Genomic DNA, 27257 nt, shown 5'->3' with positions numbered 1-27257 from the left:
AAAGTTTTTTTTGGGGGGGGGGGAGAAATAAGCAAAGTGGATTCACCCCTCAAGGCCAGTTTGGGGGGCGGGGGGAGCAAGATCATAACGGTGTGCCATTTACTGGCTCAAGAAAGTCAAGCAGCATTCAGGAAATATCAGGACCAGAAGGTAGGAAGAGAGGAGGAGGAGGAGGAGGGGAGAAAAAGAGGATGAAGAAGAAAAGGAAGAAAAAGAGGAGGAGATGAAGAAGAAAGGAGGAAAAGATGAAGATTAAGGAGGAGGAGGAGAAAGGAGGAGGAGGAGACGGAGGAGGAAGAGAAAGGCAAGAGGAAGAAGAAGGAGGAGAAGATGAAGAAGAAGAGGAAGGAGGAGAAAGAGGTCGAGAAGAGGGGGAAGAAGAAGGAAGAGGAGGAGGAGGAGACAGGTTGAGAAGAAGAGGAAGAAGAGGAAGAAGAGGAAGGAGGAGGAAAAGGAAGAAAAAGAGGAGAAGAGGAAGAAAATGAAGGAGAAGAAGAAGAAGATGAGAGGAGAAGAAGAAGGTTACGAAGAAGAGGAAGAAGGAAATGAAGGAGGTGGAGGAGAAAAGGAAGAAAAAGGAGGAGGCGGAGAAAAAGAGGAGATGAAGAAGGAGGAAAAGATGAAGATTAAGGAGGAGGAGGAGAAAGCAGGAGGAGACAGAGGTTGAGAAGAAGAGGAAGACAAAGCAGAATAGGAAGGAAGAGGAGGAGGAGAAAAGAAAGAAAAAGAGAAGGACGTTGAGAAGAAGAGGAAGACGAAGAGGAAGAAGAAGAGGGAGGAGGAAGAGGAGCAGGAAAGGAAGAAAAAGAGGAGGAGGTGGTTGAGAAGAAGAGGAAGAGTGTTCTTAACGTCCGTAAGGAAGAGCCACCTTGGCCGAAAGTGACAAAGAGAACAAGTGGTTAGGAAAATGACCATTCTCCTTAGACCCCCTTGAGTTGGTAGGAAAGTCAAGATACTCAGAGGAAGGAAGAGGAAGAGGAATCACAAAGATGGGCATCTTAAACATTCGGAAAAGCTCCGTAAAAGCTGAGCAGACGTCTTCCGACCCTCTGCCCGGTTGCCCCAATCACATTTCCCAGGATTCCGGCTTTTTTTAAAAAAATCCGTAGCTGAGCAAATATCATACGATTATTAAGCTGGGAGACAAGAGAACCGTTCCCGTGGAGTCTTATCCCTAAAATAAAGACTTCTCCGTTTCGCCCGAGGGGGGTTACAGAAATCCCTCGGTTGCTTTTTACTAACTTAGCTGCAGTTCGTCCTCAACTTATGACCACGCTCAGCAACCCGTCCGGCTGAGATCCCGAGCAAGCAGAGATGGTTTGCATTCTGCTCCCCTCGTTCGTTATTCATGGACTAAAGAGAAGCGAACGTTTGTCTTTGCTGCAGGGATCTGCAGCGATTACTACAAGGAGAAACCGGGGGAGGAAAATCAATTAATGCGTCCCGGACTTAACGTTGCATTCGGCACACGCCCTGCACAACAACCGCCGCACAATGAAATCGGATATAGTCGTTTCCCCCGCCGTGATGCTAGCTGCTAATAAAATGCGTCGCACGTCATACGAGAACGAGCCAGGTTTCTATGTCAATCGTCATCTCCTTTAATATATTGGAGCTAGCAGAGTGTTTTTTTACTGGCCGGATGCTCTTATTGTTGCCAATGCGGAGTTCTGTTCGGCAGACATATTCTCATTCTGCCCAGAGAGAGAAATATCTGCCTCTACCTAGGATCAAACTCATCCTGCTTGTGAATTGTGAAGCTGACTGTGAAGCGAGTGTTTCACCTCTAGGCCACCGCACCACCGGCTGAAACCCAACTGACCAGGTGTGACTGAATGCTCATTTGCTTCCGTCACAGATGCACAAATCATGCATGACACAACACCGTTGTTTGCAACAACGCAACAGGTCAAAGGAGGGAGGCTCCCACCCCTTTTTAACTGCTCCCTTCTCAAATACGGCCCATGTGAAACACGACCTGTAGATACAAAGAGTCCTTGACATACGACCACAACGGAGCTCCCAACACATCTGTTGTTAAGAAAGACGTTTGCGAAGGGTAGTTTTACGGCATTTCTGGCCACTGTGGTAAATGGAAGTAAACTCCCGTTTCCTGTATAAAAAAAAACCACCCACCACCCATTGCAAATTGTGGTTAGATTTGAACACAGGACACTACCATGCAAAGTGCACTGCAATTGATGACTAATCAATGCAGGCCAGTTGCTAAGCAACCCAAATGCGGTCATAGGACCGTATGGGAGCAGCCTTCATCACTTCAAATTCAAGTTCTAAGTAGCCCTGGAGGAGCCCCTTATAACTTTGGTCACTAAGCAAATTGTCGTACGTTGAGGACTTCCTATACAGAAGTGCCAGAACAAACGACGGGAGGCCAGAGGCAAAAAGCCTGGTTGCAGATGACGTTGACTTTGATCAAGACAAGTTGCCAATATCCTTATTTTATCTGAGCGTTTCCAAGAATCGGTTAAAAGCAGCCGCTTTGGGTCAGATTTTATCGCTGAAAGATCAGAGCAGAATTTTACTTGGATTTTTCTTTCTCTTTTTACAATGGGCCATTTACTCACAGGCTGAGTGGCTAAGATGCTGAGCTTGTCGATCAGAAAGGTCGGCAGTTCAGCGGTTCGAATCCCTAGCACACAGAGTGAGCTCCCGTGACTTGTCCCAGCTTCTGCCAACCTAGCAGTTCGAAAGCACGTAAAGATGCAAGTAGAAAAATAGGCGCCACCTTTGGTGGGAAGGAAACAGCCTTCCGTGCGCCTTCGGCATTGAGTCATACCGGCCACATGACCACGGAGACATCTCCAGACAGCGCTGGCTCTTCGGCTTTGAAACGGAGATGAGCACCACCCCCGAGAGTCGGGAACAGCTAGCATGCATGTGCGAGGGGAACCTTGACATTTACCTCTATTTACTCACACCCAGATTCTCTCGGTTGGAATGGTTGAAGCCACAACGATCCAAAAGATACAAATACAGGTAAAATCCGATTTCAGACCCCAATGTTCCCCTGCCCACATTATTATTTCACAGGCGTTTATTTCAGGTTTGACGAAAGACAAAGACATTAATATAAAAAGTGTAGGGGTTACTCAGAGGGCAGGACAGTGGGGTGCTATCCGAATGAGAACACCTTCATTCATATATACATAGTATAGATCTATTTCGAACCTGTAAGGGTATGGCTAGCTGATGAGAGCTAAATAGCTTGAAATAGATCTATACTAGTCTCCCTTTATTTATTTATCAGCACAAATGCAACGCAAATGTAACAAAGGCAACATAAAAAAGATGGTTTTCTGCCTGGATGGACTCCTGGAGTGAGCCAAAAGACAGAAAAGGGAAGCAGTGTGCTCCCTCCCATATTTGGGCATACCAGGGGTTGTGACACAATACATACATACATACATACATACATACGTACATACATACATGAATATGTATTTGTGTTACAACCCCTGGTATGCCCAAATATTTGTTAGCTTAGTGGCTAACAAATCTGCCTAATATGTAACACAGCCCAGGTTCAAATCCCAGTAAGGGTATGGCTAGCTGACGAGAGCTAAATAGCTTGAAATAGAGCTATACTAGTCTCCCTTTATTTATTTATCAGCACAAATACAACATATATGAATATATATATTTTCCAAATTCTCAGCAATAAATCTATTTATCTAAATTTCTAAGACCTGCTTGGAAATGCAAAAGGGAAGATTGCTTAATCACAGCTGGAACGAAGGCTTCCAACCAGTGACAAATGTTGAATAGATGTTAAACATATGCCGATATCGCTTTTTTTTTAAATGTTTTTTTTTTTATTCCGCGCATGGAACTCTCCTCTTTTTGACGTCCTTGGAATTCACGGGAGAAATCCCTATTAGTTCTCCGGACGATCGAGCCCGCTTGTTCGCAAGCCAGCCAAAGTCAATCGGCGGCAACCCACCGTCTCACCAATTGCTTTCGCCGAGGTATCTGTGCTATTGATCCTCAACACAATATCAAATCAAGGGATCACTCAGCACGCGCAGCAAAACTATAGTGTAGAATAGTGTAGGTGAACCTTTTCGGCACCGAGTGCCGAAATGGGAACATGGCACGCATGCGTGCCAGAAAATGGAAGAGCACCCCCCCTCCCGGCGCACACGCAATTCATATTTATGACGGTTGCAAGATCACGGGGTCAAGTGATCACCTTCTGTGACCTTCTCACTAGCCCAGTCGATGGGGAAGGCGGAGTCACTTAAGCATGATTCACTGAACTATCTTGCTTAGCACCGGGCATTTTTGGGCTCAGTTGTGGCCGTAAGTCGAGGATCACCTGCAATCCAATCGCCCTTCCTTCTTCGCTCCACCGAGTGCCCAATACATCCTACTACAGGGGGAAGGGGAATATAAAACGAGATCGGAAAGCCATCAAATTAATTAGAAATAAGAGGCTTGTAAAAACATCCCTCTTACTTTTTGGGGGTGGGTGGGTGGGGTTTTTTTTGGTTTTGATTGCGCTCAGCATGAGCGGAATTAAAACAGATTCGTCAAAGTCATTAGGAGCCCGAGCATTGCATGGGCCTTGGCCGGGCCTGACAGCTGCCATTGGTCTCCCTCTTCCCAAGAATGCAAATGATTAAGGAAGATTAAATACCTCCTCGGCTTAAATACTCTTGATAATGAGCTCCTTTCCTGCAGAAAGAAAAAAGGGTGTTTTATCTTGGCAGCTGATGGAGGCTGCTTTGAATTCTTTTAATTCTTAACAGCACCATCTGTTGTTCGGTTTTTCCAGATCCAACTTTGGGGGAAACGGGGAATCGGAAAGAATGCAAAAAACGAACGGAGCTAAACAACATGGAGGGTGCAGAAGTCTTTTTCGGGTCTCCTTTTGCTGGATTTTATTGAAATCATCTTCTAAATGGGAATAATAAGAATCACGGAATGCAGAACAAACAAGTCTGAAACGGTATAGGGTTTCCTGCCTAGGCAGGGGGTTGGACTAGAAGACCTCCAAGGTCCCTTCGAACTCTGCTATTGTATTGTTATTGTATTATAAAAGACCCAGACAATGCTATATGTATAATTTTTATTAAAAAATAAAAACCTGGGGGAAATTTTTTTTTGATTGATTGTTCTGACTGTTGGGAAATTTCTCCTTAGTTCTAAGTTGCTTTTCTCCTTGATTAGTTTCCACCCATTGCTTCTTGTCCTACCCTCAATTTCTCCTTAGCTGGCGGGCGGTCCCTTCCAACTCTGCTATTTCTGTAACTCCAGAACAATGCCCTTCAAACCCAAGTCATGTGGCTGCCTAACGATGCGCCGTATTATTGACATCCTGCCTAATTATAGACAGAACGACGCCGTCCGACGGCATTAACACGCCGCCGTGTTTACGTCTTAATGGGATTATCCACGACCTTAAAAAGTTGGTTCTGCAAAGGCAGCCTTTCGTGTCGCCCCTGGAAAGCTAAAGCCGACGCATCAAGGAGACAAGAGGAAGATTAGGGATGGTGGCATCTCACAGACAAGAGGGAGATTAGGGATGGTGGCATCTCTGGATCACGTCTTTCCAGATTGAACAGAATAAGGGCGTTGGAAGGGACCGTGGAGGTCTTCAAGTCCAGCCCCCTGCTCAGGAAACCTGCTGTCCCACAGACAAATGGTTATCCAATCTCTTCTTTAAAAATTCCACTGTTGGAGCATTCACAACTTCTGGAGGCAAGTCGTTCCACTGGTTTAATTGTTCCCACTGTCAGGAAGTTTGTCCTCTGTTCTGACCGAGGCTTCCTTAGAAAGCATGAAGCAGAGCCTTGTTCCTAGCAAATCCTCTTTTATTTACACGACTGTGAATTCCTTTCATTCACAGTCAGCAAGGCTCGGCAAACAGTCTTTCAGAGGAATGTTTATCAACACGAACCTTATCTCGTTTGGAGAGCTGCCAGATAACTAAGTTTCCAAACGCAGGGCAAGGCAAAACTTGGCACAGAGTCTCTTATAGTCACAAACAGAGTGGCCAGGCGAAGGGAAGAGCTAAAGAACAGGGGTCGACTTGGGAGTAAGGCCACAGGTGGACGGTGAATGGCCCCTCCCAGAGGAAATAAAAGAGGGGAGAAAGGGGAATGGAGTTTGCAGGAGATAATTCCTTCGCTTCATTGGTTCGTGACTCTCAGAGACTCCTTGCCAAGTTTTGCAGAGATCGGCCTGGCAGCTCTCCAAGCCAGATAAGGTCTGTGACCGTAAATCCTCCCTTGAAAGACTTTGCTGGATGTGAATGAGAGGAATTCACAGTAACTTAGTAAAAAAGGGCTTTTTGTCGGGACAAGGAGTTGCTTCATGGTTGGGGGAAGCCTAGGTCAGGACACATTTGTCTGGAATGGGATAGGGTTTCCTGCCTGAGAGAGGGTTGGACAAGAAGACCTCCAAAATCCCTTCTGATTCCGTCATTGTGTTAAACTCTGCAAACATTGCCATGCAATACTTTCTCAGAAGGCCATTTGCTATCTTCCCTTGTGACGATTGGTGTCCTGAGCCAAAAATGCATTTTAGGGTGGCCTTTTTATTCATCCATTCATTCCAAGTTCTGCAGTTGTTCTAAAGTGGAGGTATGTCGCTCAAAACCTCACACCACCTATGCCCCTCACCACTCCTTGTGTCTGGCCTCCAGACCCTACCCAAAAGCTGTTACCCAGCTGCAGTGTGTAAGTTAGCAGAAGGCAAAGAGTATTAATTAAATCCATGAGCAGTGTGGAATAATACAGCACTTAATTCTAATTACATTTGAACATAAAGGAGATGGAATTCAATTCTGTTTTTGTCCTAGCTCCAACAATTAAAAACTGTTTAATTGGGGGGTGGGATGGGGAGTTTGAAATAAAATCCAAAACGCAGAGGCGGTGTGGTCTAGTGGTGAAGGGACCTGCCTAGAAACCAGGAGACGGTGAGTTCTAGTTCCACCTTAAGCGTGAAAACCAGTGAGATGACTTTGAACCCATCACCAGGAGACGGTGAGTTCTAGTTCCACCTTAGGCGTGAAAACCAGTGAGATGACTTTGAACCCATCACCAGGAGACGGTGAATTCTAGTTCCACCTTAGTCATGAAAACTAGGTGACTTTGGGCCACTCATTCTCTCTCAACCCAACCTACCTCACAGGATTGTTGTAGTGGGGAAATTAGGAGGAGGAAGGTGTGGTAGATACGTTCGTTGCTTTGAGTTGTTTATAAAAATAATAAAGGCAGTAATGATCAAAAATGAATGTATTTTATTTTTCGAAGGAGAGCTAAAGTCAGCTGGGGATTCTACATTTACTGATAAACCACCTGCAGCGTTAAGCTTAGCGACCATCGCAAAACACGTCGTAAAACTGGGCCTGACTCACTGAACAACTGCCTTGGCTTAGCGGTGGAGACGTTGGTCACAGCGTGGTCATAACTCGAGGCAAATCTGTAACTCTTCCATCCATCAAACCTACGACAGAATTCACCGTCGTCTCTCATGGGCCACACTCAACGGCTTTTGAAGCTGAACCCAACCAGGCTCCACTGAAAAGTGTGAAAAGTCACACCCGCAAACGCACCAGACCGCTTAGCAATCTTAATACGGCAACAGCTATCGGTGACTTTAAATAACATCCATTTGGAAAACGCGCAGAAGTCCTAAAACTCAAAATTGCATTTACAGCGGGAGAAAGAGCTGGGACGCAACTATCAGCTATCAAGGGAAACAAAGTGAATTTTAAGGGGGGACGGGGACGGGGAACCGCTTTGCAAAAACGACGGCGGTTTATTTCGTGCGCGACAAGGCCAGCCAAAGAAAGAAAGCAAAATCCCTCTTAATGTCACCGTTTCCGTATTAAAAAAAACAACAACTTCTACCCTTTTACGAAGGAACGGCGGCCACTTGCAACGGAATTAGGTGGCTGAAAAATAAGCTGTCATGAAATGTCAAGTAACGTTTTAAAGGTTGTTTTTTTTTAAAAAAAAAAACCACCTTTTACAGTATTTGGCATTTTTATTGTTAACGGTCAGCCTTAAAAGGGGGAAATCAAGGAAGCCTATTAACAGCTTACGCTCTCCACCGACTACGAAATTTTATAGCCCTGCTTTGTAGAGGAAATTGATTTTAGCTAGTTTGGTCTAGTGGTGAAGGTACTGACTTAGAAACCAGGAGAAGGGGAGTTCTAGTCTCGTCTTAAGGCAGGAAAGCTGGGTGACTTTGGAGGAATCACCAGGAGGATGGGGAGTTTTAGTCCCAGTTTAGACATGAAAGATGGCTGGGTGACTTTGGGCCAATTACCAGGAGATTGGGAGTTCTAGTTCCGGTTTAGGCATGAAAGCGGACTGGGTGACTTTGGGTCAATCCACCAGGAGGATGGTGAGTTTTAGTTCCAATTTACGCATGAAAGATGGCTGGGTGACTTTGAGCCAATTACCAGGAGATTGGGAGTTCTAGTTCTGGCTTAGGCATGAAAGCGGACTGGGTGACTTTGGGTCAATCACCAGTAGGATGGTGAGTTCTAGTCCCAATTTATGCATGAAAGATGGCTGGGTGACTTTGGGCCAGTCACTAGGAGATTGGGAGTTCCAGTTCTGTCTTAGGTATGAAAGCCGACTGGGTGACTTTGGGTCAACCCACCAGGAAATAGCGAGTTCTAGTCCCACTTTAGGCATAAAAACTGGTTGGATGAGTTTGGATCAATCCCCAGGAGACTGGGAGTTCTAATCCCACTTTAACCATAAAAAGCTGGCTTTTTATGGGCCAATCACCAGGAGATTGGGAATTCCAGTTCCGCCTTAGGCATGAACCCCAGCTGAGTCACCTTGGGCAGTCTCTCTCTCTCTCAGCCCAACGCACCTCAGGGGGTTATTGGTAGAAAGGAAAACGGGAGAAGGAAGGAGTCTTACTTACAGCTAATCCTCAAAGCTGCAACCTCGGTTGAGTCTGGCAATGATGGCCTCAATTTGTGACGGTTAGCAACAGAAACGCGAGGCTCCATTGTGGTCATAGTTCGAGGAGTTTCCTGTATATCTGCCGTTTCGGCTATAAAAGCCGCGAAGCACAAAGAGGACAGGTGATCAGGAAGGATCAACTCTGCGTGCTATCGGCTCATCTTTGATCTCATTTTCGCTGAGATGGCAAGCCAAGGGCATTAAAGAATCAATAAGCAGAGCTTTAAGATATTTTTCCCCCACTTTAAAAAGATCTTTTCTTTTTAAGCCTCGGAGACCCCCCCCCCATACGCAGGTGGTCCTCAACGTACGACCACAATGGAGCTACGTTGCTACGTGAGAATTTGTTGGGTTTCGCCCCTTTTCTACGACTTTTCTTGCCACCGTTGTTAAGTGAATCACCACAGCCGTTATGGTTGTTAAGTGAATCTGGCTTCCCCGTGGACTTGGCTCGTCGGAAGCAGGATCACGTGACACGCAAACACACCCGGGAAAGTGCGACCGTCCTAAGTGCGAGTCAAGCATCCGAATGTAAACCACGTGACTGTGGGGATGTTACAACGGTCATTAAGTGTGAGAAATGGTCATAAGTCACTTTTTTCCAGTGCCGCTGCGACTTTGAACAGTCGTTCAGTGAGTTGTTGTAAGCTGAGTTGATCGCGAGATCAGAATCGGGACGCTTGCCAATGTGACTCCTCTTTATGACAGTCGCAGTGTCCCGGAGGTCACGCGAGTCCCCTTTAGCGACCTTCTGACAAGCAAAGTCAATACAGAAAACCAAATTCACTTCACAACCGAACAAGTGCAGTGATTCACTTAACAACTGTGGCCAGAAAAGTCGTAGAACGGGGACAAACTGTTCTGACCGAGGCTTCCCAAGAGCATGAAGCAAACTCCTGGTCCCGACAAAAACCCCTTTTATTAATTGACTGTGAATTCTGCTCATTTGCATCCAGCAAAGTCTTTCAAGGGAGGATTTACAGTCACAGACCTTATCTGGCTTGGAGAGCTGCCAGGCTGATATCTGCAGAACTTGGCAAGGAGTCTCAGAGAGTCACGAACCAATGAAGCAATCTCCTGCAAACTCCACTCCCCTTTCGCTCCCCTTTTATTTCCTCTGGGAGGGGCCATTCATCGTCCACCCGTGGCCTTACTCCCAAGTCGACCCCTGTGCTTTAGCTGTTCCCTTCCTCTGGCAACTCTGTGCATACGCACACTGGGAACAGGCTCCAGCTGTTCTTCTGCCTCACTGATGTCTGACTCCGAAGGCAGCTGATAACTGTCAGACGGCCCTGGCCTCCTCTCTGCGTCCGACACAGAGCCCTCCTCAGAGCCTTCCCCAGACTCCAGGACTGGCCCAGGTTCCTCCCCAACCTCCTCACTGTCCGAATCTGCTGCTGGCAGGCCACAACACAAACCCACTTAACAACTGATTCGCTTCGCAACTGAAGTTTTGGGCTCCATTGCAGTCGTTAAACATTGACGTGTTATCCCTCCGATCTGCTAGCCTAGCATAGAACCCCAAACGACCTCTATTGGACCCAAAGTTTGCAAAACTTTGCAAAATAGGCGCCTTCCGTTCCATGTGCTCATTCCCCCGTTTCTCAAAACTTTTGAGAATACCTGACTGCCAAGTTGAAGCTTGGCGCAACCGGGGAACGACGTCCGAAATGCTAATTTTAGAATCTTTTTCTTTTAAAGACTCCTCAAAGCCAAAACTTTAAGTCATGAATATGTATTTTTGGGAAAAAGGAAAGCAGCAGCCTGCTCGAGAAAATGCAAGCTACTCTTTGAAAGGGATAATTGAAATAGTCTAACACATGGCAATTCAATCGCGCATTCAGTGCCGACGCTGGCAAGGAAAACAAAAATGAAAGACTTGGAAAACCAAAACAGAGGAGGTTTAGCAAACTCAAGCCCACAAGGCATTTTTTCCCTCCCCCCTCAAAATGCAGATTTTCTCTTTCTCAACCCCCCCAAAAATGATCAATCCCAAAACCATCGCCATTTTTCAAAACAGGCCGATCTGTCGGAGATGAAATCCGCCCGTCGTTCAAACGTCCATTTCATCCGTGCGTTCTTAAAAGTTGCCAAGTTTGAAAAAAACACACTCTCTTTGCCACAGCTGGGCAGCTGTCGTGGTCTGCTGGCGGCCTGCGGAGCTGGCAGCAGAGTCGGGCAGTGAGGAGGTTGGGGAAGGAGATGGGCCAGTCTTGGAGTCTGGGGAAGGCTCGGACGAGGGCTCTGTGTCGGAGGCAGAGAGGGGGCCAGGGCCGTCTGACAGTTATCAGCTGCCTCTGGAGTCAGACATCAGTGAGACAGAGGAACAGCTGGAGCCTGTTCCCAGTGTGCGCATGCACAGAGCGGCCAGAAGGCAAGAACAATTAAGAAAACAGGGTCGACTTGGGAGTAAGGCTTGGAGATGATTGTCCCCTCCCATAAGACATAAAAGAGGAGTAAAAGGGACGTGAGCTTTTGCAGGAAGCAATTCGTTCATCTGGTCGGTTCAAGCTTTGAAAAGTTCTGTTGGACTCTTTCTGTCCCATGAAAGACTGGCAACTCGAGCAGACATCTGCCGGAATCTTCACGGACCGTTTGTGAAGCCATGAGGGCTGTGAATGACCATAATTCACAGCCGTATAAATAAAAAGAGGTTTTGGGGGACAAAGATTTATGCTTTCTCAGAAACAGCATCCTGGCACGTTCGGTCACCTTTCTGCAAAGTTGAGCACTTGCCAATGTGTGACTCTTTTTTTGTCGTTTGTTTCTTTGTTCTTGCATTCCTCCACGCTGGTCCGGGCAACAAAAGTGCGACGATGTAAGAGACCAACACCTTGCCGCCCTCCACCCTCGGTGGGAAAAAAGACGACGTGCCGAATCCCTGAAATCTGGAGGGCCCCCTGGAGAAAGCAGCTCAAATTAAGCCAAAGCAAGCTGGGCAGAAGTCAAAATGCGGTGACTGACATTCTTTTGTGCATGGACGCGGGGCCAAGGTGACAACCCCAGAAGGCTTTTGTTTGGGCTTGGGCAAAGATGATTATCCGCGAAAGCGAAGTCCGCTCGGCCTAGCCGGTTGCAGTCGAGAACAATGGTCTCCCGTAAGCCCAATTTCGACGAGAAACAGTAGGGTGCCATTAATGCCCAAACTGGCCCAGGGGGGAAGAAGAGAGTTTTGTATTGGCTGTGATTGTTGTTAGAACTCCAAGCTTTGTGTCTAAGTAGCTTGACGCGCTCGGTGAATGCCACTGGATGGTTGCATGAGTTTTTAACTATCCACGGCCCGGTTGGTGACTCTCTTTCATAAAAATCTACCTGCTTGGAGCCAGCTTCGTGCTTCAATTAAGGAAATGTTTGTGGCAGGGGTGAATAAAAGCCACAATCCTGATCCCCCCCCCCCCCCAAACAAAAGAAGACGAATTTCAAATGTTGTGGGTTCTCTCTGTCTGGCAATCCTGTTGTGAGAATCACCTTCCTGGGAAATGAAGCCCTGCAAAGATTGGCAACCTTGTCAATTGTCAGTATTTTCCTTTCTGGAAAATTGTTGGGCTGTCCAACATCAAACACGAGCGACACAAAGCAGGAGGATGAAGCTGCCTGTGAATAAAGTTGGCAAGCGGGACAATGTAAGAAAAAATTGAGTTAAAAAGGTAAAGGTTCCCCTCGCACGTATGTCCTAGTCGTTCCTGACTCTAGGGGACAGTGCTCATCTCCGTTTCAAAGCCGAAGAGCCAGCGCTGTCCGAAGACGTCTCCGTGGTCATGTGGCTGGCATGACGAAACAGCAAAGGCGCAAGTACGTAGTCAAGGCTGTGGTTTTCCCAGTTGCAATGAGAGGTTGGACCCTAAGGAAGGCTGAGCGCCAAAGAATGGAGGCCTTTGAACTCTGGTGCTGGAGAAGACTCCTGCGAGTCCCTCGGACGGCAAGGCGATCCAACCGGTCAGTCCTAGAGGAGATCCACCCTGACTGCTCTTTAGAAGGCCAGATCCTGAAGAGGAAACTCAAAGACTTTGGCCACCTAATGAGAAGGAAGGACTCCCTGGAGAAGAGCCTAATGCTGGGAACAATGGAAGGCAAAAGAAGGAGACGACAGAGAAGGAGGTGGACATTCATAAAGACTGTCCCCACTTGGCAACCAATAGTGTTGGGGACTACAATTCCCATAACGCAAGGTCAGTCTGCCCAGGAGCTTCTTCCTAAAGAAATCACACACACACAGACACACAAAATCTCCCATCCTTTGTGGAATCACACCTGCCGCAAGAAGGAAGTTAAATGGGAACAATTGGCGTAGGTAGAGATGGCTACTGCTTAACTCAAAAGTCTCAAACGCAATTTAATGAACATGGAACGTAAATATTTGCCCATAAATAAGCTGCTGTGGAAACAATGTTGTGTCTCACTGTTTATGTTGTGGTTTCGAGCCACCATATGCCGACGGGTGTGAACGCTCAAAGAAAGGGGATTTCGTCACTACTAAAATCAAACTTTTTTTCAGGAAGGCAGGGAAAGCTAAACTCGAAATTTCCCCCAAAAGGCAGAAAGGCAAACTTCAAAACACGTTTTGAAAAATTCATCGGTTGCCAGCACTGTATCAAATAACTTTGAATAGAGTAGAATAGGAGTGGAGTGGAATATAATAGAATAGAATAGAATAGAATAGAATAGAATAAACAGAGTTGGAAGGGACCTTGGAGGTCTTCTAGTCCAACCCCCTGCTTAGGCAGGAAACCCTACGCCACTTCGGACAAAGGGTGATCCAGTATCTTCTTAAAAACATCCAGTGTTGGAGCATTCACAACTTCTGGAGGCAACTTCTGTTCCAATGAAGCAGTGGCTTTGCTACATCACCTTTTGCATGGATACGGATAGTCCTCAACATGCGACAGTTCGTTTAGTGACCATTCAAAGTTACAACAGCACGGGGGGGGGGGGATAAGTGTCCATTTTTTTCACACTTACAACCGTTGCAGCATCTTCAAGGACACGTCAACAGGGAAAACAGACCCGTATTTAGATCTATAGATCAAAAAACGAGTTCCTATTTCGGCCAGCTGGGTGACTTGGGGACAATTGCAGGGAGACAGAGAGTTCTAGTCCAGCCTTAGGCACAAATGTGGAATGCTATAATGAAGTCACCCTTAGGCCTCCTTTTCATTTAACGAGACAACCTCTTGGTGCCGCTACGAAGGACTTCAGGGATAACCTGACTGTTGGCGTCTGCAGGTAAGGGCGAGAATGCCCCAGCCGCCGCCGAGCCTCCTCCCCTCCTGAAGCCGCCACAAAGCCGCTTCCCTTCTTTTGTGCAAAGTCACCTAGGAATTGGTGGGGAGGGGGAGAAATTCCGCTGAGTGGGAGCGATGAAACCGTTGGGTCAATTCCCTTGCTCATTTAGCAGCCGAGAAGGAGGACTCCTCGTTCCGTCTGCCAGTCACATCCAATTTGAAGTCAGCGGGGTGATGGATCCATTTTGGAAAAAAACGGCAGATACCGCAAGGCTCCCGAGGAGAGAGGGGGGAGGACGGGGTGTTTGTGTCCCTGCAAAGCTCTCTCTTACCTATTCACTTCCTATTAGCCGGCTTTCGCCTTGATCAGCGAGCCGACGGAATCGTTACGGCCTTCGTTGAAATACACGGGAGCGTCGTCGCCGGCGGCTACGAGCACCGAAAGACGGGAAAAGAGATTCAAAAAGAAGACGACGGCACACCCTCGGGCGTTTTCCTGCCTTAGCGACGGGTCCTAAAACGGGGTGTTCATCCCACCAAGTTTCTCTGCCCCCTTCGTTCCGTTTTAAAACCGCACTTAGGCAGCCGAGAACTTTTCTAGCAGGGGGGAAAAAATTCCCACGAAGCCAATTCGGGTGGTCCTGGATTCACCGCCAAAATTGAGCTGCAAATTTCCGTTGCTGAGTAAACTTTGCCCCATTTAATGACCTCCCTTGCCAGAGTTGTTAAGCGAATCCCTGCCGTTGTCAAGTTAGGAACACCGTTATTAAGTGAATCTGACTTCCCCCGCGGACTTTGCTTGTCGGGGATTACGTGACCCCGGGACATGGCGGCCGTCATAAATATGAACTGGTCGCCAAGTGCCTGAATTTTGATCACGTGGCTGTGAGGTTGCTATGAAGGTCGCAGGTGTGAGGACTGGCCGTAAATACTTAGTTGGATAATAAAATGTCTGCAAGAAAACAGCCAACCCTGGAGAGCACCAAGGACACCCACAGTCCTCCTCCTCCTCTTCTCTACAAACTCCCTCCCTTCTAGCACTGATGACGTTACCTAGTTTGGGTCATGAAACGTCTGCAAGAAAAAAACCAAGCTCGGAGACCACCAAGGACCCCCTCATAAACGGATTTTTCTAAATAAAAGAAAAATCCCCCCACCCCACCCCAACCTTTAGAGTCTCTGAATCTGTTATTATGAGTCTATCCAGCCTTTCAGAGAAACCCAAATAACGGGATATATTGCTTCAGGGAAAATATAAATTGAAGGCGCATTGGCAGGTTTAAAATCCATGCGTTACCCACCATGCTAATTTATGGCTTAAATTATACGTTGGAGAGAGCCCGGCTTCTCTAGGCCTGGCATTTAGAAACAGCCTGTTCGGAATTCAGAAAGAATCCGCGTTCTTTTACATCTTAAAATCCAGGGGAGGGACGGGACTTTATCTGGCTTAAACTCTTTTAAAAAGTGGTGGGGTACAGAAGGCAGCATTTCAGGTAGCCCTCGACTTTACGACCGCAATTGAGCCCAAAATTTCTTTTGCTAAGTGAGACATTTCCGTTTAGAGTCAGCCTTTTGCCCCCAACCATCTGGGTCCTCGTTTTACCCACCTCGGAAGGATGGAAGGCCGAGTCAACCTTGAGGCTGGTGAGATTCGAAATGCTGGCAGTGGGCAGAGTTAGCCTGAAATACTGCATTCTAACAGGAAGGGAAGGGATAGCAATTGCACTTAGACTTATATACCGCTTCACAGGGCTTTTACAGCCCTCTCTAAGTGGTTCACAGAATCAGCCTCTTGGCCCCCAACAATCTGGGTCCTCATTTTTCCCACCTCGGAAGGATGGAAGGCTGAGTCAACGTTGAGCCTGGTGAGATTCGAACTGCCGAACTGCAGCTAGCAGTCAGCTGAAGTAGCCTGCAGTACTGCACTCTAACCACTGGGCCACTTCGGCACATTCTGATCACTGCATACCATGGATGGGATGGATGGATGGATGGAAGGAAGGAAGGAAGGCAGGCAGGCAGGCAGGCAGGCAGGCAGGAAGGAAGGAAAGAAAGCATGCAGGCAGGCAGGCAGGCAGGCAGGCAGGCAGGCAGGCAGGCAGGCAGGCAGGCAGGAAGGAAGGAAGGAAGGAAGGAAGGAAGGGGGATAGGAAGAACAATAATAATAGCAGTAGCACTTAGAGTTATCTATCCCTTCAAAATGCTTTTACAGCCCTCTGTAAGCTATTTACAGAATCAGCCTCTTGCCCCCAACAACCTGGGTCCTCGCTTTACCAACCTTGGAAGGATGGAAGGCCGAGTCAACCTGGAGCCTGGTGAGATTCAAACTGCCAAATTGCAGGCAGCCGGCAGCCAGCAGAAGTAGCCTGCAATACTGCGCTCTAACCACTGGGCCAACATTGCTGCACAATTATTATTATTATTTTTGCTTTTGCTGCAAATTCCAAATTCCTCGCCTATCAAAAACTTAGCAAACAGAGCCAGGATATGTGTACCGTATATATTTTGCTTCGGCTTGCAACCCCTCATCTACTCAATGACGATAACGACATATCAAAAAGCCATCGGACGGACCCCTCCCGGGGCAAATTATTAGATCTTGGAGAGAATAACCCCTCTTTCGTCGTGGCCCTTCTACCCACCCACCCCCACCTGATCTCAGCCATGTGTTTAAAAATACAATCGTTAACGGAAGATCGGCCCAGTCTGGAGGCGCTAAAAATGCCTTAGCTCATCAAAAATACAAGAAGCCAGCCGCAAAGGATTCGGAAATTAAAAATTAAATACAGAAAGCACTTCCCCGCTCCCCGTTCCATCCAGTGGGCTCTTCGCAGGCAGGGCTGCAGAGCCAAACGAGTGTGTGTGTGTGTGTGTCAAAGAGGCTTGCTGAATTATTCCAGATGCTCTTATTTAAAACAGCTGCTGAGGCTACCGCCAAGCGACGCAACCTCGCGAGCCGCTCAAAAGTGCTGCATCATCTGGCTGCATTGTAGACCCAGCCAAAGAAAGCCCAGAGCCAGCCGAGGAGGGTACGTTTGAATCTCGGGGTTTCAGAGGGACTTCTCAAACCTTAGCCAGCTCCCAAAGTTTATATTTAAGATAAAAGTAAACCACGCTTAAGTTTCCTGGTCAAGGTTAGGCTTTCAAAGGGACTCGCCCTTTACTGACACACTGGCTACAAGAAGGTTGCTCAGAACTCCGAGGACTAATGATAACCTCCCCATGTTTTCAGCTCCATCGTAACTCCGAACGGTCACTGAGAAAATGCTCGTATGTCAAGGACCATCTGTAAGGTAAAGATTCCCCTCGCACATAGGTGCTAGTCGTTCCCGACTCTAGGAGGCAGTGATCATCTCCATTTGCAAAGCCAAAGAGCCAGCGCTGTCCGAAGACGTCTCCGTGGTCATGTGGCCGGCATGACTCAACGCCAAAGGCGCACGAAACCCTGTTCCCTTCCCACCACAGGTGGTTCCTATTTTCCTACTTGCATTTTTTACCTGCTTTCAAACTGCTAGGTTGGCAGAAGCTGGGACAAGTCACGGGAGCTCACTCGGTTACGCGGCGCTAGGGATTCGAACCGCCAACCTTTCTGATCGACAAGCTCAGCATCTTAGCCACTGAGCCACCGCCTCCCTTTGTACTGTACATATAAACAGTCAAAAGGTCATTAAATAAAAGTAGAAGAGGCATACACATTACTCAAACGACCTTTTCCCCTTTCCGTTCTCTTCCCTGTAGTAACGCCGATGGCAAAATATCCTTCAGTTTGCTGAATGTCAGTGACAATTAACATGAACACTTTATGGATCAAGCCACGGATGATTTACCTTATTTGACCATTTGTAGGCCTGGAGCAGTTGACTATAAAGGGGTGTTTTATCCTGGACAGGATCGAGACTCAAGAGGCCGCTGTTATGGAGGGGGTGATTTTCGGACGGTTTTCCCACCAGGTTACTCAAGCGTTCCAACTCCCTAAAACCAAATTGCGAGGAAAACAGCGTTAGAAAGCATATTTTACACACACACACACACACACACCCCGTTTCCATAAATTTAACCAGGGGGGGGGGAAAAACTCAACAATAAACAATCGGTGTGCACTTTCATACACTCAAGGGGCTAAAATCAAACAAAAAGACCAAAGTACAAGGATTCCTTGACTTACAACTACAACGGGGAATGGAATTTCCACGGCTAAGCAGGGCGGTTGTTAAACGGGTCACATCCAATTTTACAATTGTTTTTGCCATGGTCGTTAAGCGAATGTCTGCAGTTGTTAAGTGAATCATGCGGTCATTAAACGAATCTGGTTTCCCCACTGACTTTGTTTATTGGAAGCTGGTCCCCCATCCATCCATCCATCTCAAACTACATGGTTGCTGGGAGTTAGTTGATGGCCAGAAGATAGAAGAGTTGATGGCCAGAAGATAGGTTGATGGCCAGAAGAAAAGAAGATAGAAGAGTTGATGGATAGAAGAGTTGGACAGAAGATAGAAGAGTTGATGGATAGAAGATAGAAGAGTTGATGGATAGAGGATAGAAGAGTTGATGGATAGAAGATAGAAGAGTTGATGGCCAGAAGATAGAAGAGTTGATGGCCAGAAGATAGGTTGATGGATAGAAGAAAGAAGATAGAAGAGTTGATGGATAGAAGAGTTGGACAGAAGATAGAAGAGTTGATGGATAGAAGATAGAAGAGTTGATGGATAGAGGATAGAAGAGTTGATGGATAGAAGATAGAAGAGTTGATGGATAGAAGATAGAAGAGTTGATGGCCAGAAGATAGGTTGATGGATAGAAGAAAGAAGATAGAAGAGTTGATGGATAGAAGAGTTGGATAGAAGATAGAAGAGTTGATGGATAGAAGATAGAAGAGTTGATGGATAGAAGAGTTGATGGATAGAAGATAAGATGCATTTGTCCATCCATCCAACCTTCCATTCATACCTCTTAATTTTTATTTATTGCTACTTCAAAGCCTTTTTTTCCTATTTTATTTCCTGTGTCTGCATTGGCTACTTCAGTTGCGTTTTCTCTGTTTTTGCTTCCTTTATTTCCTTATCATAAACACAGAATATTTCATTTTATTGTTATTTCACTTTTATTGTTATTTCTGCAGGTTGCTATGTTACTTTTGGGGAGTTCTGTTTGCCTCCGGAGTTTCCTGGTCTCTGTTTGGAGTCTTTTTGAATTGCCCGCGTACAGATGCAACCAGGAATCGCAAGGCAGCTAGTCCTCGACTTACCACCGTTCCTTTACCGGCCATCCGAAGTTACGACGGTGCTGAAAAAAGCCCTTTTTCGTACTTTACGACCAAGGCAGCATCCCCGTTGCCGGGCGATCAAATTTCAGGTGCTTGGCAACTGGCCTGTATATTCCTCGACGTAGAGCGGTTCATTTAGTGACCGTTTGACAGCACCAAAAAAACGTGACTGACAACCATTTTTCGCACATGTGACCTTTGCAGCATCCCCTGCAATTAAAACTCAGACGCTTGGCAACTGGTTCTTATTGATGACGGTGTGCAGCGTCCCGGGGGTCAGCTGATCCGTTTTGGCGACCTTCCGACAAGCAAAGTCAATGGGGAAGCCAGATTCGCTTAACGGCCGTGTCCCTAACACAACAATGGTGGCGAGAAAGGCCGTAAAGCGAGGCCAAAGCTCACTTGGCCAACCCTCTTGTTGGGTAACGGACATTTCGGGTTTCCATTGCAGTCGTAAGCCGAGGCCTACCTGCACTGCGACAGGCTGGGGAGGCTCCACAGAAGGGCAGACCAGCCTGCTCTCCTCCCACCCCCAAAGAAGGACCATCATGCCCTGCCCTGCAGTGCAGCATGGAAGTCCCAGCTATATCCCATGTATTGCCAGAGGATGGGGGTGGATGATGGGCGAGGTGGTCCCACTACCTGAGGAGCAAGAAAGCAGGCCGGGACACGCCCTCCCTTCCCTGATTATCCTACGTGGCCACGCCCCTCCAGCCGGGCGCCAGATGAAAGGGGCGTGGCACCCGCCCTCCCCCGCCCCCCTTTTGCCCCGCCCTCACCCCAAGTCCCGGCTGACGGAGTGGAGGCTCTCCTGGAAGTTGGCGGGGAAGCCCTTCTCGCGGCCCTCCACGGCCTCCTTGTGCCGCCGTCCCTCCTTGAGGCAGTCGAAGACCCGCGTCACGCTGGAGCGCAGCGCCTGGATGGCGGCTATGGCCTGCGCGAAGGCCTCCAGGTTCACGCCGGCGCTCAGCACCCCGTCCGCCATCTTGCAAAGAAAAACAAAAACCAACGGCTCCCTCCTTTCCCTCAGGACGCGGGGAGCGCCGGGAAATGTAGTCCGTCCGGCGGAAGCGCGCCGCCCGCGTGGCTCCCGCTTCTGCAGGAAAGCGGCCGTCGCAAAGCAGCCTGGGAGAAAGAGCGAAGGACTCCCCCCCGCAACCGCGGAGCCTGCCGGGAAATGTAGTGGGAAGAAACGTGCGGTTTTTTTTTTCAGGTGCTGAAAGGGACAGCTGCTCGCTTCCGCCTTTGACTCCCTCTTGCTGAATTGAAATAAAATATGTATTTTGTTTTGATTTATTGCGGGATTTATCAGTTTGATTTGGCTGGTTTCAAGTGGCTTTTACTGTTGCTTCCTTATTAATAAAGGCCAATACTTCACAAACAGGAAATAATGCTCCTGAGAAAGCTGCATTAACTTAATGTCGTTAATTTTGCTGTTAGTTTTCTTCTACTTTCCTTCCCTCCTTACTTTTTTCTTCTTTCCTTCTTTCTTTTCCCTTCTTTCTCTTTCCTTCCTTTCTTTTTCCTTTTTCTCTTTCTATCGTTTCTTTTTCCTTCCTTCTTTTTATTTATTTCTTTCTAGCTTTCTTTTTTCTCCTTTTTCTTTCTCCTTCCTTCACTCCTTTCTTTGTCTTCTTTCTGTCTGTCCTTCCTTCTTTTTTTTCTTTCTCTCCTTCCTTCCTTTTCCTTCCTTCCCTACCTCTAATTCTTATTGTTTCAGCTCAATGCTATCTCAACGCACTTCCCATTTTATTGGCTCTGTCTGATTTTGCCACTTTGGAAGCATTTCTTCGTTTTGCTTCCTTGCTTTGACCTTTGTTTTATCTTATCACAGTATTGATCATTACATTTTATAGTTATTTCTTCCAGTAATGATGTTACTTCTGGTGTGTTCTGTTTGGTTACGGTCAAATAAAGCCATTCCTTCATCTGTCTTGGTCTCACTGGTAACATTTGTATTTGCCCTTTAATTATTATTTTTTTTTCCATTTGCAACTTTAGTTGCTTTTGCTGCCTGCATTTTTCTCCTTGTCATTTTAGTGCTGTACACAACTCGCCTTTTTTATTTTATTTTATTATGGCAGCTCCCCAAAGAAGATGCAAACGAATTCAAGTGACTTCCAGCAAGTGCACAAATAAAACCATCTTAATCACACTCATTTTTCAAAAGTCCCAGAACGGCTTTTAAAATCCACAGTAGAGGAGAGAAGCATCGTAAAAAAAGAAAGGGCAAGCAGAGTTAAAATATATATTTCTCGGCCACTAAAGGTTTGGGGCAAACTAAAACAAGGAGTGAATTACCGCATTTTTCAGAGTATATAATGCACCAGAGTATAAGACGCACCAAGATTTTGAAGAGGCAAATTTCAAAAAAAAAAAGTTTTTGCACTGCAGACCTCCCCAAAACGGCCCGTTTTTCGCTAAAACGGGCCCATTTCTTTTTCAAAAAAAAAGGGCATGAATAGCCTTTAGGAGGCTTGTAGAGTGCTCCTGGGGGGTGGGAGGTCCAAAAATGAGCACAAAATGGCCCATTTTTTAGTCATTTCTGCCCTCCCCAGCCTCCAGGAGCACTCCAAAAGCTGCCTACAAGGCTCTACATGGCCATTTTGGTGAAGGGGGCAGGATTTCGGGAGGCAAAAATTGCTGTATTCAGTGTATAAGATGCTCTCAGATTTTCACCCTCTTTTGAGGGAAAAAAGGTGCGTCTTATACTCCGAACAATACATTACCCAATTTGTGGTGCAGGTAATCCTCGACTTCACAACCGTTCGTTTACTGACCCATTCAAAGTTACGACTTGTGATCAAAATTTGGGAGGCTTGGCAACTGGCTGGTATTTATGACAGTTGCAGTGCCCCGGGGAGCGGGGGAGGAAAGGTTTGTGTGATTCCCTTTTCTGACCCGACAAGCCAGCAGAGAAAGCCAGGTTCGCTTAACAATCGTGTTATTCACAACTGCAGCGATTCGCTGAACGACTGTGGGAAGACATGGCGTAAAATGGGGCAAGACTGACTTAGCGGCTGTCTATGCTTAGCCACGGAAATTTTGGGCCCAGTTTCGGTCGTATGTTGAAGACAACCTGCATTTTACGCGGTAGAGATTTGGAGGGGGGGAAAGCTTGCTTGCTCAGAAACCGAACAAGGAAGGGTGGGATTGAAAAAAGGTTAACAACCGATTCTCTGCCCGGTTGTTGGCTGGGCGTGGGTATGGTGGGGGTGGCCTACTCAGCCTCCTGCACCACGGTGGGGGAGGTGTCTTTTTTGCCCTCCCCCCCAGGCTCTGGAATCTTTCCTCGAACCTCTGGGAGGGAGAAAACAACTGGGAGGCCGGAAACGAGACTCGTTTGCAGACTTCCGGGAGCCCCATTTCCCCCCCCCCCCGAGCCTCCGTGCGGGCTCCGCAGTTACCTGGCATAGTGAACAGGCTGCATGGAGACTCCTGGGAGGGGAGGGGTGGGCGGGGCGGGGCCAGCCAGTCCTTGCAACAACCGGTTGTCCGAACCGGTGCGATCCGGCTGAATCTCACTCCTGGGAACAAGGGAATGCCGCTAATTTCACACACGGGAGTCAAACTCTGAATCACAGTTTGCACAGCTTATTTATTTATTTAATTGTGCAAGGCAACTCGTGAGTAATCCTTGTTGAGTGTAACAACAGATTCGGATAAGAAGTGCGCTTGCGGCGACAGGAAGCGTGGGTTGGAAAGACAAATGGTCGAAGGTAGGAAGAAATAAGAGAACATCTTATGAGAGAATATCTGGAAGGTTAGCTTCGGGCTAATGGTTCTTTTGTGACTGGCTGCGATGGCAAATTTTACACAAAGAAAATAAACCTTCACAATGCTTGTGGGGCCTCAGCCCTACAAGCCTTTTCGCTTCTCCGTGTGAGAATGAGTATATTTTGATTTGGGAGACATTTATGTCCTCTGGACGTCAACCGTTCGGAGCAGGAGTTGAAAAGTGGTGGAATACCTTTTATAGGAAGACTTCAAATGCGATTAATAGCTGCAAATGGAAATTTGGGTGGGAAATACAGGGGCACCTAAGCCTATTATTTGGTAACATGTACGCAAGGCCAAGTTTTCATTTGTTTGTCTGAAAAAAATAATTTAAGGCCGTGAACATATCCAGCATACCTTCCTCCTCCTATTTTTCCCGTAACAACAATCCTGTGAGGTCGGCTGAGCTGAGAGAGAGGGGGGATTGGTCCAAGTTCACCCAACTGGTGCCTAAGGCAGGGCTAGAACTCACAGTGACCTGGTGATTGGCTCAAAGTCACCCAGCTGGCTTTCATGCCTGAGGCAGGACTAGAACTCACAGTCTCCTGGTGATTGGCTCAAGGTCACCCAGCTGGCTTTCATGCCTCAGGCAGGACTAGAACTCATCATTTCGATGGGCTCTACTAACAATTCTGCTGTAAATCAATAATTCCACTGAAGCAATCTTGCAGTTTGATTCCTGACTTCCCCCCAAAACGTCTAATTTTCACATTCTTGGAAAACCTGGAATTCCTGCCAAGCGATTCCTGTATCTTAATTAAATCTACCCCAGCAGCAAACCCGAAAATGTTGATGCCTTGCGTTGAATGGCAACAGATGGAACAAAGGATCCCGGGAGTATTACATAATAGGGCAGATGAGAAGACCTGTTGTGTGATACCTACGCAGCATGTTGTGTTTGCTTGCCAAGAAACACAGAGGAGAGAATAGATAACTGATTCTCCAGGACAAAAGGGCTGAATATGTGCCAAGATTGAGAGACAAAATCAAGGGTCAAAGTATAGGGAGTTCTTGACTTATAACAGGTAAATGGAGGCCGTTTGAAGTTAGCGGAGCTGGCAACAGATTCGGACAGTGAGGAGGTTGGGGAGGAAGATGGGCCAGTCCTGGAGTCTGGGGAAGGCTCTGATGAGGGCTCTGTGTTGGAGGCAGAGAGGGGGCCAGGGACGTCTGACAGTTATCAGCTGCCTTCGGAGTCAGACATCAGTGAGGCAGAGGAACAGCTGGAGCCTGTTCCCAGTGTGTGCATGCGCAGAGTTGCCAGACGGAGGGAACAGCTAAAGAACAGGGGTCGACTTTGGAGTAAGGCCACAGGTAGACGATGAATGGCCCCTCCCAGAGGGAATAAAAGAGGAGAGAAAGGGGAGTGGAGTTTGCAGGAGTTCGCTTCATTGGTTCATGACTCTCCGAGACTCCTTGCCAAGTTCTGCAGATAAGGGCCTGGCAGCTCTCCAAGCCAGATAAGGTCTGTGACTGTAAATCCTCCCTTGAAAGACTTTGCTGGAGGTGAATGAGCAGAATTCACAGTAAATAAATAAAAGGGGCTTTTGCCGGGACCAGGAGTTTGCTTCAGGCTCTTGGGAAGCCTCGAGAATCAAATCCTTGCCATCTGAAGTCACCGCAAGAAGTTCCTTCCATGACAACACTTTCGCGCGAAGGAGGAAAAACAGATAAAACTTTCCCAGAAATATTCGTCGTGCTGTTTCTGCAGGAAAAAAAGGACCCCGTCCCCCAAACCTCGGTGTATTTTTTATCGGCAGCAATAATTTGGCTTTATGGTCGGACTGCGGTGCGTTATAAAAGTGATTCTTGCCTTTGCAAAACCTCCCCACCGCCACCTCCAAAAGATGAAGAATAAGCGAATTATTCTGGAATTTAGGAGCGGAGAATCTAGCCCGCTATAAGAGTGAAATATTTTATTATTATCCAGGCGGAATAATTGCTTGAAAATAGAGCTGTGAAGACATTTGAAGGAGGAGGAGGCAAGGCAAAGAGAGAGAGAAGCAAACAGAACTCACAGATGGTTCGGATATAAATCCCAACTGCAGTCAATCTACTTATCTCCCTCCCAAATGGGGGTGGGGGGAATGCTTTTCTGTTCCCCCCCCCCAAAAAAAGCTCTGAAGCAACATCCCCACCGTTCCATCAAGAGTTAGGTTTTGACTTCTCTTTTGGCCTTCTACTGTTTGTGGCCCACTTCTGTTAAATTTATTTTTAACACACACACCAACAGGGACAGGGTGGCTCAGTGGCTAAGATGCTGAGCTGGTAGATCAGAAAGGTCGGCAGTTCAAATCCTCAGCGCCGCATAATGGAGTGAGCTCCCGTGACTTGTCCCAGCTTCTGCCAACCTAGCTGTTTGAAAGCAGGTAAAAAATGCAAGTAGAAAAATAGGGACCACCTTTGGTGGGAAGGGAACAGCGTTCCGTGCACCTTCGGGCGTTGAGTCATGCCGGCCACGTGACCACGGAGACGTCTTCGGACAGCACTGGCTCTTCGGCTATGAAATGGAGATGAGCACCGCCCCCTAGAGTCGGGAACGATTAGCACAAATGTACGAGGGGAAACTTTACCTTACCTGTGTGTGTGTGTGTGTGTGTGTTCTAGTCTAGTCCCAATTTAGCCATGAAGGCCAGCTGGGTGTCTTGGGGCCAATCACCAGGAGATGGGAGTTCTAGTCCCAATTTAGCCATGAAGGCCAGCTTAGTGACATGGGACCAATCACCAGAAGATGGAAGTTCTAGTCCCAATTTAGCCATGAAGGCCAGCTGGGTGTCTTGGGTCCAATCACCAGGAGATGGGAGTTCTAGTCCCAATTTAGCCATGAAGGCCAGCTGGGTGAAATGGAGCCAATCACCAGGAGATGGGAGTTCTAGTCCCAATTTAGCCATGAAGGCCAGCTGGGTGAAATGGAGCCAATCACCAGGAGATGGGAGTTCTAGTCCCAATTTAGCCATGAAGGCCAGCTTAGTGACATGGGGCCAATCACCAGAAGATGGAAGTTCTAGTCCCAATTTAGCCATGAAGGCCAGCTGGGTGTCTTGGGTCCAATCACCAGGAGATGGGTGTTCTAGTCCCAATTTAGCCATGAAGGCCAGCTGGGTGAAATGGAGCCAATCACCAGGAGATGGGAGTTCTAGTCCCAATTTAGCCATGAAGGCCAGCTTAGTGACATGGGGCCAATCACCAGAAGATGGAAGTTCTAGTCCCAATTTAGCCATGAAGGCCAGCTGGGTGTCTTGGGTCCAATCACCAGGAGATGGGAGTTCTAGTCCCAATTTAGCCATGAAGGCCAGCTGGGTGAAATGGAGCCAATCACCAGGAGATGGGAGTTCTAGTCCCAATTTAGCCATGAAGGCCAGCTGGGTGAAATGGAGCCAATCACCAGGAGATGGGAGTTCTAGTCCCAATTTAGCCATGAAGGCCAGCTTAGTGACATGGGGCCAATCACCAGAAGATGGAAGTTCTAGTCCCAATTTAGCCATGAAGGCCAGCTGGGTGTCTTGGGTCCAATCACCAGGAGATGGGAGTTCTAGTCCCAATTTAGCCATGAAGCCCAGTTGGATGAGGCCAGTCTCTCCCTCCCTCCCTCCCTTCCTCCCTCTCTCCCCAACCCACCTCACAGGCTTGTCGTTGTGGGGAAAATAGATGGGGGAAGGTGAGTTGCATCTATTTGCCGACCTGAATTAAACCATCGAGGCGGGATATATCAACAAATAACGCAAAACTAACCCTTGCAAGAACCAGAGGAAAATTTAATTGAAGGGCGCAGGTTCGTGAGACTTTGTTCAAAAGGGAAAAAGAATAAAATAAAAGGTGCGATTCATTTCGTAATTTTTTTCGTTTTTACACATTTATTCGGCCGGCTCACCTCGCCCCCCCCGAATAAGCAGAGCGCTCCAAGAATCAGGCCATCATTTCGCTCCGGAGCCCATATTTCTATCCACGGAAAGGTTTCAGGGTTACAATTGGTATTCAGGGAGCAAAATATTTCTTGGCGCTGCTTTGTAGCCGTACCAATCCTGCAGATTTATTCCCCTTTTT

General features: G+C 47.4%; 1 protein-coding gene across 2 annotated transcripts in view; it reads right to left on the bottom strand.

Moving 5' to 3' along the window:
• Positions 1 to 21354, bottom strand: part of MED27 (mediator complex subunit 27) — a 75631-nt gene extending 54277 nt beyond the window's left edge. For both annotated transcript variants that reach the window (XM_081967314.1, XM_081967315.1), the window contains exons 1-2: positions 20216 to 21354; positions 18001 to 18145 (exon numbers count right to left, since the gene is read on the bottom strand). In XM_081967314.1, coding sequence (XP_081823440.1) covers positions 18001 to 18145; positions 20216 to 20421 — 351 coding nt within the window. In that variant the 5' untranslated portion in view covers positions 20422 to 21354. The remainder of the gene's footprint in view (positions 1 to 18000; positions 18146 to 20215) is intronic.
• Positions 21355 to 27257: the final 5903 nt, after the last annotated feature.

This window comes from Natrix helvetica, assembly GCF_964273705.1.
Source record: "Natrix helvetica genome assembly, chromosome: 15".
NCBI classification, from domain to species: domain Eukaryota; kingdom Metazoa; phylum Chordata; class Lepidosauria; order Squamata; family Natricidae; genus Natrix; species Natrix helvetica.
The sequence above is the reverse complement of the archived record's forward strand: the minus strand, read 5'-3'. Positions and strand labels throughout refer to the sequence as shown.